This window comes from Lissotriton helveticus, chromosome 7 (assembly GCF_964261635.1).
Source record: "Lissotriton helveticus chromosome 7, aLisHel1.1, whole genome shotgun sequence".
Classification (NCBI taxonomy): Eukaryota; Metazoa; Chordata; class Amphibia; order Caudata; family Salamandridae; genus Lissotriton; species Lissotriton helveticus.
The window spans coordinates 1,016,080,722-1,016,093,249 of record NC_136068.1 but is presented as its reverse complement, the minus strand read 5'-3'; the positions used below and the strand labels follow the sequence as shown (position 1 = coordinate 1,016,093,249).

Below are 12,528 nucleotides of genomic sequence, written 5' to 3'. Positions count from 1 at the left end.
AACTATTTTAAGTGTCTAACTCATAGCAATACCGGGATTAAGTGCTGATGACTCGACCCCTCTACCGGAGGAGAGTCAAGTGCTAAAAGGTAATATCTGCTCATCATATTGGAGTGTAGATGTATTTTGGTCCCAAGATGCCCAGGTAACCAACATAATGGCCTCAATCAAACCCCAACAATCTCTGAAAAGAATTCAAACCACAGCCGAGGAAGCGCTTTATAAAAGAGTAAAAGTAAAAAGTAAACAAATAAGGGTGATTGACAGCTTCATGCCTAAACACTTTTGAGTTACAGCAGACCTTTCTAGGCTCCTTTAACAGTGCATAGGATCAGACTCTTCTCATGAAGCTCAAACAAAAAAGATAATTTAAGGCCTACATGCTAGTACAGCATGGGTCAAACGACATAGGCCTGACAATCGGTATGTGTCATTAACCACTCTTTGTCCACAATGTGTTGGCTTGCCTGTACTTTACTTATCCATCGTTGACAGGTGATTGCTGGCTCAGAAAATGTTGTGATGTTTAGAACAAGACATCTCTACCCCCTTACCAGGCTCTTGACGATCTTCAGCAGCTCCTCCATCACAACGGCAATGCCCTGGTAGCCCAAGAGGCGACAGATCGTCTTGAAGTGCGGCGGACCCACGAAGTTCCGATAGGAGCTGTAGATGTGACTATAAGCAATGTTCAAAGGCTAGACAACAGAAGAATCAAAGTCACTGCCTGCAGTAGAAAGCAGAGATCAGTTTGTGCAGAACATCAGATTGAGCCACTGCACTAGTGAGTAGAAACTTGTGTGCACAGGCTTCCCAGAGTGAGTTACTACTTGCTGCTTGGCCATGGAGAGCTATCAATGCAGGTTCACCACAGGTCAAGGAGCTCAGTCCCTGGAAGGTTTACAGGAGATGCCACCAATCTTGTTATATTGTGTACTCATATTACGTTTGGCAATGGAAGTTTTTCAGTAACAGAGGATCTACCCTACAAGCGAGATGTTTTGCCTTGTACCAGAGACTAACATTCAAGTGCTCCGGGTCTGTTAAATTACTCGCCCGCATGAACCTGGCCTCCAGTGTTTGTGTGTGTATGTGGGTGTTACCGAATTCAGGTGGTACGCTGTTGCTAATGCACATCTCTTCATCCTAAACAATCCTGTTCCTTATGCACTGTGCAGCTGCTAAACTTTTGGGTTTGTACTTTCACTGACCTTTGACCCATACAGGTAGTAGGGTTGGACGTTAGCAGGTTTGTCTCTCTGTGGCTCCTGGGTGAATGGTATGGCAGTCCGGACAAACCTAGAAGGAGAAGAGTCTGGTTGTAAGACAAGAAGGTGTTCGTGCAGGTCATACAGCAGAGAGAAAGCAGAGAGGACCGGGAAGGACAAATGGATTCACAAAATCCAAACGGGAAGCAAAAGACCCGAGTGATGCATAATGGAAGCAGTGTCATCTACTACAAGACACTGTCACATGCTTTTGCCAACAATGTTTGGAGGCAATAAGTGGGCATTCCTCTCTAGGCCCATTTGCCATGCAACGTGTTATGCAGGATAACACACACTATGATTTGCAGCCATAACATGACACTGTTCAGTAGTGCACATCTTGTCATTAAAGAGCGCATATAGATTACCTTTTTGGCTTGCCACATTATCCATCATTAAATCTAAACATGGCCTGTGTGTTAAACTGATATGAACGCATCACTGGATAGATATCCGCTTCGGGACAGCCATGCATTTATACATTATTCTGCTTTGTAGTTCTGTAAAAAATTGAGGACAGTGTTCCTCTGCTGGACCTATAAACCATGTATAAAGATTTGTTTTTAAACTTCTGTTCTCAATGGTGTCAATAGAGACCCTCTGGAAATAGTGACGCTATGTCCATGGTAAGCATCTTAAACAGATTAACGCATTAAAAACACACCAACCTTGACATGTTCTTAATCGCAGAAACATGCCACACACTTACCTCTGCTCTAATATTCAACAACCACATTGCTGACCATTTACACACTAAACTGATGATGGCCGGTTGGATTCACCCCCAGTTAAACTCGGTCTGGTGACTACCAAGCCAGGATTACTGGCTCAGGAAACGCTGGGCCACTTGTAGTTGTCCAGGGAGGTACCCCAGGTACTCAATCTGGATAACCTAAAATGAAACCCTGAGTATCTGTCTTCTTACCAGTGGAGTCCAAGATCAGAGCCAAATGTGTGTGTTTACAACACCCCTGTTACTTATAGTCAGTTTAGTGGTTGTGTGGGGCACTCAGGCAATCTTCATCTCCAGTAAAATGATGAGTGTGGGAGCATTTGGGTTTTCCAGGACATGTTCATTGCTAGTATTTTATTTTTATTGGGCAGTTCGGAGTGTATGTTTTAGGACCGAACTGCAAGAGAAAAGTTTACTATGATTTGGTCACTCTGCCCCCACTTGTTGCACACTCGATCTATGCATGTCTCATTGTGGCCCTCCAAGATCACTGCTCAGTGTGAGATGTTCATTACAAACTCGGTCTCCTTGTATAATGTTTTTGTGTGAGTTTGAGGCACTTACTTTCAACTAGGGTTCCTTTGTGACACTCATTGTAAAGAAATGCCTCTTTTTTGCATGATCCCCCCCAAAGTTGTGGGCTGATGCTCTTGGCTTTTCTATCCCTAAGAGTACACCGAGGCCTGCTACCAGACCTCTGTGCCAGTACTCTGACTCTTAATAGTATATGTTTGATTGGTTTATACCGAACTGATTTAACTTTACATACTTACAAATCCCTGGTGTATGGTACCAGGGGTACCCAGGGCCTGTAAGTTAAAGTTCTCCACCAGGGCTGCAGCACTTATTGTGCCATCTTGGATGTGATAGCGTGAAAACATGTCTCACAGCCTGCAAACTGCAGACTGGCAGAGCAGTTTTAAATGTTTAACCTGCCATTTAAACTGACGGAAAAGCCTAAACCTCCCTTTATAACATATATGTCACCCCTACAGCAGGCCTATCGAGTCCTATGGCAGAGTGCTGTATATTAAAAAGTAGGACATGTATTTTATATGTCTGAACTATAAAAGTCCCAAATGGACATTCTTACTGTTGAAAGGTTAGCAGCCCCATTGGCGATTGGGGTTACAAGTTGACATATCAGCTGTTGTAACTTCTGAATGGAAATACTAAAGTTGGAACTTCAAGGTATCAAAATGATCGTTTTAAACCTGACTTAATGCTTAACTCGAAGTTAGTGTAACTTTCATTTAAATGCAACTTTTAGAAAGTTGCCACTCTGTTGCTCGTTTTACAGTGGTCCAGGAGACTGAACCCCAACACCCAAAATTTGCACCCTAGTCTATTGAACCTCGGAAAGTCATTGGAGTGTGGTTTGGTCATCTAAGACGGACGCTAGCCTTCACCAAAAGGAACCACTAGTTTCACTGTCACCGGAGACCAGTAGTCCAATGGCCATTGGACTTTTGCTGGACCAAAGATGACTTCGAAGGAGACTGACCCTTGTGGCCAAAGTCACCCCACAAACACCATGGGGTGACCCCAGGAAAACCCCCCCCTGTCAACTGCATCAGCATCCTCAGCATTTTGCAGCATCTTCAGCATCCTGTGTCCCTTACATCAGGACCACTCCATTGAGGTCTATAGCAGTTTACCCATAGAGCTTGGAACTGGAATTGAGACAGCTTTGGTGACATGGTAACTGCTTCCACTGTAGTTGGTTGCCAAAACCGGGCAGGAGTAGTCAAACACAACTTTATTAAGGTTTACTAAGTTTCCAAACTTTCCGCTTACCAATGCTTGTTGGAATTTTGTGAATAAGGCACAGTTTTATGGTTTACGTGAACATCTATATCTCCAGTACCCGCTGGCAGATTTTATTCATTTTGGTGTCTAAAAATTCATAAAAATAAGATTCATTTTTATAAATTGGTATTGGATTTCTTTCAATTTGATTGCCATTCTTATTTCCTTGTTCTGGTACTTCTAAATGCTTTACAAATGTTCCTTTGTTTAAGCTTTGCTGCTCGAACCAACAGAAACCCAGGGTTGAGCTAAAGGTTTCAAAACAAGCCTGAGTGGACCAAATATGGTATTGTGAGTGTATTACATGGTGAGGTCTCACAAACACCCCATATAATACAGCACATTTACTCACACTCATCATATCCATGGGCAATGCAGAGTGTCTTTGTCGCACTCCTAAAGTGTCTGAGTCATTGGTGAATGTTTAATCACAGTGCTGAGAGTGCAAGCGTGTGTAAGTGAGTGTCAGGTCCTAGCTGCACTTTTATGCCTAAACAGCAATTTTACCTATCCTTCACTACGATCAGTCAGACACATTTTTTTTTAACAAGACTCTGCTTAGGCACTATGAACTTTTTAGTGGCATTTCCCAGGCAATCTGGATGGCTGGACAATCTTACTCCCTGCCCTTGTGACAACATGGCAACCCAGCGCACCCTGCACTTTATTCTTTTTTGTGCACTTTATAAGGAACTGTGGAGAAGATTTTTGGTACCCATATTAGAGAACATTTGTCCATGTACACATGTTGAGGGGTTTAGACACCTGCAATCCCTGACCAGTTCCGGTTTTTGCAGTGCGGTGTCAAATTTTATTAAAACTGCAATGGGTATTAGGAAACGTTATGCGGCACCCGGTTCGGGAAAATAAATATCTGTTATAGCTCCATTTTAAGAAACATGATAATATATGGTTGATGAGGTGTCCATTTTAAATTTTTTTTAATTGTGATTTCATCTTTTAATCAGGATTTTTTAACATCTTAAAAATGTATTGTCTGTTTGCTAAACTTTTGTGGTCTTGGTACCGAATAAAGTTATTTTGAATTGGATTGATTGTGTGTGTATGGACATTCTGGTTATCTTGAGGCACTAGTGAGTGTGTGAGTGACTGCAGTAAGCTTGGTTTCCACCAGTAGTCCTGTGTTTGTTTGGAGAACTGGTCTCTCTAACAGCACTGAGGATCTGTTTGGGGCACCGTTGGCCTACACTCGAAGTCCCAAACTTTTCTGGGGTCACAGATGTTCAGGGGCAGTAGTAAGCAAGCGTCAACAGTACTACTAGCTTTTGTGGGCAGCCCTGCACCCACCTGTTGGTTGAGCCATTGTAGCAGTAGTTCGGCAGAAAGTCGAAGTTGAGCTCCCAGAAGACATGCAGGGTGTTGCGCCCATAGGGAGCAGAGACATTATGATTGGCTTCTCGGAACATGGCGTCAAAGCTGTCCAAAGTGAGGTGTTTACAGAGGAGGCGGTGTGTCAGCCGATTGATCTCCAGCAGCCACTCCAACTCCTGCATGAGTAAGAACCAATATCATGTAAGCCATGAAATAACCAGATGTTTGACACTCCGAGCATTAGAAACTGAACCATTTCACTACTTTCCCATGGACCTTCATCCCCACTAGAGATTCAAGAATCACCCACACGGACTGTACCCCGTCAAGGCACAGTGTCAATGAGCTATACCAATGAGCTATGGTGCCAACAATACTTAAGACATGGCCACAATTTCATCACTGAATAACATCACCACCTCTCAAAACTCAAACTGAGCTACAAGGTCAGATCTTACAAATGAAAATTAACAACTGAACATCTCCCAGAAGTGAGTTAAGTTACTGACGTTTCTATATACTGCACATATAGCAATTAGTTGGCCTCCTAGCACTGTTCTATGCAGATCCTATATATGAATGTGGGTTTCCAAAATGGACCTTTCTGGTAGTGCGCCAAGACAAACCTGGCCTTGATGCGTAAGAGGGGTTTGGAGTGGATGTTGGGTTTTCCCTGCGGGTGATGTCCATGGTGGGGGACGTGTTTTGCTGTGCTCATCCTAATAGGAAGAGTGTTGTGATTAGTATTTGTTGTGTTCTGGAGATCAAGGTTGTGCTATATTTTGTTCTGTGGTTTTATATAGAAAATATTCACCAATTATTTGGCTAGTTAGGGCTTTTTGATGCAGAGGCTTGGTCTCTGGATGTAAGTTTGCACAAAAAAGAACTTCTGTGTGGTTCGTCTGATGGCCAGCCCGAGTAAGTACATGTGATGAGGTTAAGCAGGTTCACTGTAGGGGTTCAGATCTTTAGACACTGAACCTAATCTGTTTCAGCTGTGGTCATGTCTGTTGGTTTGGGAATCTAGGCATCTCACTAAACTGAACTAAACAGAGAAACGGGCTAGGTCTGACAGCTAATCCACACTGAACCTCTCCCAGAATATGCCATGTGCTGGGCTGGCTGCTCAGTCACAGGGCCACTATGAGAACTGCGCCAATGAGCTAGTCTCCCCATGGTGTTTTAAAGCCAACCAACTGCCAAAAAGCTAGTGAAACAAATTCTTAATCCTGTTTCCTAGTTATTCATATGCCCAAGTGATATTCCCCGGCATTCATACCACAATAGATGTCAGATCTTCACTCTCAAAGCGGCTGATGGCTTGATCCAGAGACTTGTACATGGCAGCAGAGATTCTCTGGGTGATGAGTCGGTTCAGGTCAATGGATCTACCCAGCAGCTGTGTAAATGAATGTCAAGAAACAGAGCAAAAGAAATTAAGGACAAAAGGCACAGCTGGAAGAGAAGGGAGATGGAACGAAATAAGGCAAAATGAATTTGCAGAGAGAGCACAAAAGGTTAAAACAAATGCGTGTTCAGTACACTTGGGATGCTATCCTGACATACCTGGACATGTCGCTGCTTCAGTAACGTCTCATAACGATTGGATGGTGGGTAGGGGATGATCACTCCATAGTTCTTACACTCTGCTCGGAACCTTTTGTCCAGCAGGACACTGTAGTAAAAGGAGCAAGACCATCATGACCAGGATCCAGGCAAAGTCATGGGGTCTTAATATACAGATCATTCTACTGATGATTCAGGCATGAACTACTGGGCCAAGGATATCACACACTGCATTTCAATATGAGGCCTAGTGCCTTACAGTACATAATCACAGCCACTATCATCCCCAGGGCTTAGCATGCATCTTCCTCATCATTACCCCAGGGACTTTAACACTATCACTTTGTTCATGGTCCACTCTATACTGTCTGGTGCCTTGCCCTTATTACATAGTCTGGTTTTGGATAAGCCCTTGTAGCTCTCCCACAATGAGACAATGCACTCATCCTGTGGTTCCTCCTTCAAAAACAAACTACATTCTATTCCCACACTTTCCTTATCTTTCTCATACACACAAAGCTAGGACACACTTACCTGCCAGACATAGCTTTGTAGTAGGCAAAGATCTGATCCGACAACTTGTAAACAAACTGATCGAAACACAGGTTTACCTAGGAGAATAGCAATAAATACAGATCAGTTGAAATAAGCAATGCATCATTCTTCTCTTATACTTTCCAAAGTGCTTGTAAAGTGCACTAACAGAGGGCCAAGGCCATAAGGTACCATCAGACACACCTTAGCACGTAGGACACACCTTAGCGCTTAGGACAATCGACAGGAACAGTAGAGGAGATGGCACAGTATACTGGGGAAGGATCAGAGCAAAACTCACATAAAAAGGAATGGCACATTTCAGTAACTAAACGAAGGAAGAACCACAAGCCAGGAAACCCTGCAAGAGATTATGGAAAAACTAACCAAAGCATCCAAGACTAGAGAAAAGGGCAATCGACAGGAACATGCAATAACCTAATGACACAGCTGAGTACTCAAATAAAGATACAAAACACACTACTCTAAAATCCAAGAAATGCTAAAGGAAATATTGCACTAGAATTAAAGAGAATGAGTCCTGAAGAAGAGAGAAGTATACAACACTATTCCCTAGGGGGTGCTGAAATGCACATCCCACTACTACTAAATTAATTACAAACCACAACACACTAGAAAAAAGCAAGTGAAGTCACTAGTCCTTGGAGAAGGCAGATGGCCCACTCCTTCAAGCTCCAAGACAAGAGTAAATGACACACTTCAGGACCTGGGGAAGGCTGAGGGACTAATCCAGGAAATAAATAAGTGTTAGGAAGATAAACGACAAGGAGAAGGCCAAGGAACACATCTCCCAGAAGCTTGGGAAAGCTGACTTACCTCTTCCAAGGATCTGGGCAGGCTACAGAACACATCCCAGGACCTAACACAACTTGGGAAGCTGTAGACACATATCTCAGGAATAAGAGAACGCTAAAGAACACATTCTAAAGCTAAAGAAGGGAACAACAAATCAGAGGACAATGAAAAATGTGAAGGAACTATCCCTGGGATTACAACAGCCTAACAACTCATCATTGGATATGAAGAAGGCTAAATGACACAACCCAGAACCAGGTGAATATTAAGAAACACCTCCAAGGACCAAGAAAGTTCTAATAGCACATCAGATGACAATGGGAAGTCTTAAGGACTCCGCCCAGAAGAAATATTTCCAGAGGGAAGTCAGGAAATCACAAATGAACTTGTATGAAGGCAGAAGAACAAAGTACTAGATAGCTCCACAGCATGGGGAGTGCCATAGGATGGGATTGATGCCCAAGATGGTAGCTGTACACACAAAACACTGGACATGGCTGTAAAACAACAACCAGGGGAAAACATAAGGAAGCACTCACTCCTGGACCCAGAAGACAAACCTTCCTTCAAGTACAACAGAGGACTGTATAAGGACACATCTCCAGCAATCTTCAACTTATTTCTCTTTCTCCTATCTTTCAGAAGTTTCTTATTCTCTCTTCCTCTCATATCCCCTCACTCTTATTTTTTTAAAAACTAAACAGCAGAGATCTGTGGCTAGAATTTAGATTTTCTGCATCTGTGGCAAAGACATACCTCTGCCTCAATCTCATCGTAGAGGAATTGTTTCTTGAACTTGGTCAGAGCATAGTAGGCACTGTCATTGTACAGGTCCAAAGGGTACAAGACATACCTTCGGAAAGGAAAAACAGGTTATTGAGAGCATATCAGACACCAGCACTCTGGATATCCTGTAGAGGTTCTGCCGTGAAGATCACAGCAACTGTTTCTCTTTTTTTACACATATTATGCAAGCTAACCTAAATTTGAGGAACACATCAGCAGTGTTGCATCGTGTTGCACATTATTGCTGTATTGATGCCCTATCTCCAATTACAACAAAAGTCTCCATCGATAACCCAAGAGCCCCTTTCTCATCTTATTTTTAATTACAAAGGATGCAACATCTATTGAAGAAGCAGGATCCCATTTGAGATCAAAGCACCCCATCCACCAGTCCTCAGCCCCGGAGCACGTACTCCATCATAGAAGGCTCCTTGGTCTCCAGTATGTGATCGGTCAGAATCCAGGGCATGGACATCTCAATGGGAAACTGAATCCGCCGGCCCATAGTCAGCTCAAGGAAGAATTCCCGAAACCAAAGCTGCGACAGGTCACAGCACTGCTGCAGGGCCTCTGAAAAGACACAGAACAGTCTCAAACTTGAAAAAAAGACTTCTGGAGGAGAAATCTCCCTGAAATAGCATTGGAAGGTTTCACACTCACCACTACAGTTCAGCAGGTGTGTGAAGAAGAAGGAGTGCTTGTGGAACTCCTCAATAGCCAGAACGATGGGCCCATCCAAGCTGCTCCTCAGAGTCTTCTTGGAACCACTTTTGTCAGCGATGAGAGATTCAAGCATTGTCCTCACCATGTACAGCTTAAATTAAAATGATTGATTACAACAGTCACTATGATCCAGGCACAGTACAGAGATCTCTTTGTTGATAACAATAGGCAGTTCTAGGTACAATCCTTAGTACTTCAGTGACTTAGATCCACAGATAGAGGTGACAGGGTTGTAATCAAGGGCTTAATTTAGAGTTTGATAGGTGGATTATGAACCCTCAGGGCAATGGAGTACTTTACCCCGTCGTCCTGACGAACATCTAATCCACTGAATTGTGTGTTGTCCGCCAGCCCTTAGGATGACTCTGCATATTGATAGGAACCACAGTTACAGCAGTTCCTATCAAGGTATGAAAAATTTGATGGAAGGTACCATCAACCATGACGGCCGGCTGTCAAGCTTTTCAAAACTTTGTTTTTGAAAAAGAAAACATTAATGACCCCCACACTGTGGGAGATTTCCCCAGGTTTGTGGAGCTCTCCTTAGCTTTTTTTCCTTATCAGTAGGTTTTTCCTGCCGGGGACAGACAGAAAGGAAAATGCTACTTACCAGTATGCATCTGTTCTTGGCATGTAGAGCTGCAGAGTTGTACACTTATGCATAGATCGCCATCTGGTGTTGGGCTCAGATGTTTGCATGTTGTTTTTGTCTTCGAAGAGGTCGTGTAGTCACAAGGCTGGTGACTCCTCCTTCGGTGGACAGTGCGCATGGGCTTCGGCTCCATCGTTAGATTGTTTTGCCAGTAGGGTTAGATGAAGTAGTGAGTAATAGAAAGGTGTCAATGCGTGATGTATCTAATTAAGATAATACTGGATCAGATAGAGGTATCCAGGAAGGAGGGTGGGCGTGTACAACTCTGCAGCTCTACATGCCAAGAACAGATGCATACTGGTAAGTAGCATTTTCTGTTCGAGGCATATGAGCTGCAGATTGTACACTTATGCATAGACTATATAGCAGTATCCTCCTCAGCATTGGCTACCTGTATCTGTTGCAGTAGTTTGAAAAAGTGTTTTTAATACAGACTGGCCCACACTAGCTTGTTGTTTTGCTTGCACATCTACACAATAGTGTTTTGTGAAGGTGTGTGGTGTGGCCCAAGTTGCTGCTTTGCATATATCATCTAGGGGAATGTTCCCTAAGAATGCCATAGATGCCCCTAGTTTGTGTGTAGAACGAGCTCTAGGGGGAATGGTTAATGTGCGTTTGGCTTTAAGGTAGCATATTTGTATGCATTTTACAATCCACCTTGCTATTCCTGTTTTAGATATAGGATTGTCTTTATGAGGTGGGGAGAAAGCTACGAAACATTGTTTGGTTTTTCTAAAGGGTTTTGTTCTTTCGATGTAATAGAGATGCAATCAAGAATGTATAGCTGTCTCTCTGCCACTGAGTCTGGTAGAGGGAAGAATACTGGTAGTTCAACAGACTGGTTTAGATAGAAGGCAGACACTACTTTGGGTAAAAATGTTGGATTTGTTCTAAGAACCACTTTGTTATGATGGATTTGTAAAAATGGTTCTTGTATGGTTAATCCCTGGAGTTCGCTCACTCTTCTGAGAGATGTGATGGCGACTAAAAATGCTACTTTCCAAGTAAGGTACTGTAGTTCACATTTGTGTAGAGGTTCAAATAGAGGACCCATTAGTCTGGTAAGGATTACATTGAGATTCCACACTGGGGAGGGTGGAGCTCTTGGTGGAATTATCCTTTTAAGCCCTTCCATAAAAGCTTTAATTGGGGGAACTCTGAACAACGACAAATGTTGTCTGTTTGGCTAGTCGGCCGCTATGGCAGCTAAATGTAATCTTATGGATGTATACGCTAGGTTACATTGTTGTAGATGCAAAAGGTAACAGATGATGTTTTGAATGGAAGCATCCAATGGGTCAATTTTATTGTGAGAGCAATAAATGACAAACCTTTTTCATTTTGCAGCATAGCATGCCCGTGTTGTAGGGCGGCTAGCCTCTTTGATAATGTTCATACATTCTGGTGGAAGATTGAGGAAGCCAAACTCTAGGATTTCAGGAGCCAGATCACAAGGTTGAGCTGATTGGGATCTGGGTGTCTTATCTCTCCATGGTTCTGAGTGAGAAACCTGGGAGAGAGGTGCAGCTTTTGATGTGGTACTACTGATAGCTGCAACAGAGTTGTGAACCATGGTTGCCTTGCCCATGTAGGAGCAACTAGGATCATTGTAAGAGAATGCTGTTGAGGTTCCTCACTAGCAATGGAATGAGTGGGAGAGGCAGAAAAGTGTAAGCAAATTTGCCAGACCAGTTCATCCGTAGCTCATTGCCTTTGGACAATGGGTGTGAATACCTGGATGTGAAGTTTGGGCATTTTGTGTTTTGGTGTGTGACGAACAGATCTATGTCTGGCTGTCCCCACATGTGAAAGAATGGAAGAAGAACTTGAGGATGAAGTTCCCATTCGTGGATCTGTTGTGTTTGACAACTGAGCAGATCGCCTATTTGATTGTGTACTCCTGGTAGATGTTCTGCTAGAAGGTATGTGCTTTGTGCTAGACGGGAGAACTGGAGAGAGTGTGTGTCCCCCGTTTTTTTGCATGTAATACATTGCTGTCATGTTGTCTGTACGGATTAGGACAGCTTTGTTTAGGAGTTGCGGTTGAAAGGACTCCAATGCTAGAGAGATTGCCAATAATTCCAGGTAGTTGATGTGGAATTGCTTTTGTTGAGGGGTCCATAAACCTTGAGTGATATGGTTTTGGAGATGTGCTGCCCAGCCGGTGAACGATGCATCTGCTGTTAGCACTAGTTGTGGAACTGGCTCGAGGAACGACCGTCCTTTGGCAAGGTTTGTTGTGGTCCACCACTGCATAAAGCGATGGGTGCGGTCGTCCACCAACACCAGATCTGTTAGTTGACCTTGAG

The 12,528-nt window shown here is 43.3% G+C and overlaps 1 protein-coding gene across 4 annotated transcripts in view; it reads right to left on the bottom strand.

Annotated features, from left to right (window-relative positions):
* CYFIP2 (cytoplasmic FMR1 interacting protein 2) overlaps positions 1–12,528 on the bottom strand; it is a 197,798-nt gene that overhangs the window by 64,056 nt on the left and 121,214 nt on the right. For all 4 annotated transcript variants that reach the window (XM_078653715.1, XM_078653712.1, XM_078653714.1 and 1 more), the window contains 9 exons: positions 9,505–9,658; positions 9,258–9,414; positions 8,815–8,911; positions 7,243–7,319; positions 6,709–6,817; positions 6,422–6,541; positions 5,119–5,318; positions 1,212–1,299; positions 555–698 (listed from right to left, as the gene is read on the bottom strand). In XM_078653715.1, the coding sequence (XP_078509841.1) occupies positions 555–698; positions 1,212–1,299; positions 5,119–5,318; positions 6,422–6,541; positions 6,709–6,817; positions 7,243–7,319; positions 8,815–8,911; positions 9,258–9,414; positions 9,505–9,658 (1,146 nt within the window). The remainder of the gene's footprint in view (positions 1–554; positions 699–1,211; positions 1,300–5,118; positions 5,319–6,421; positions 6,542–6,708; positions 6,818–7,242; positions 7,320–8,814; positions 8,912–9,257; positions 9,415–9,504; positions 9,659–12,528) is intronic.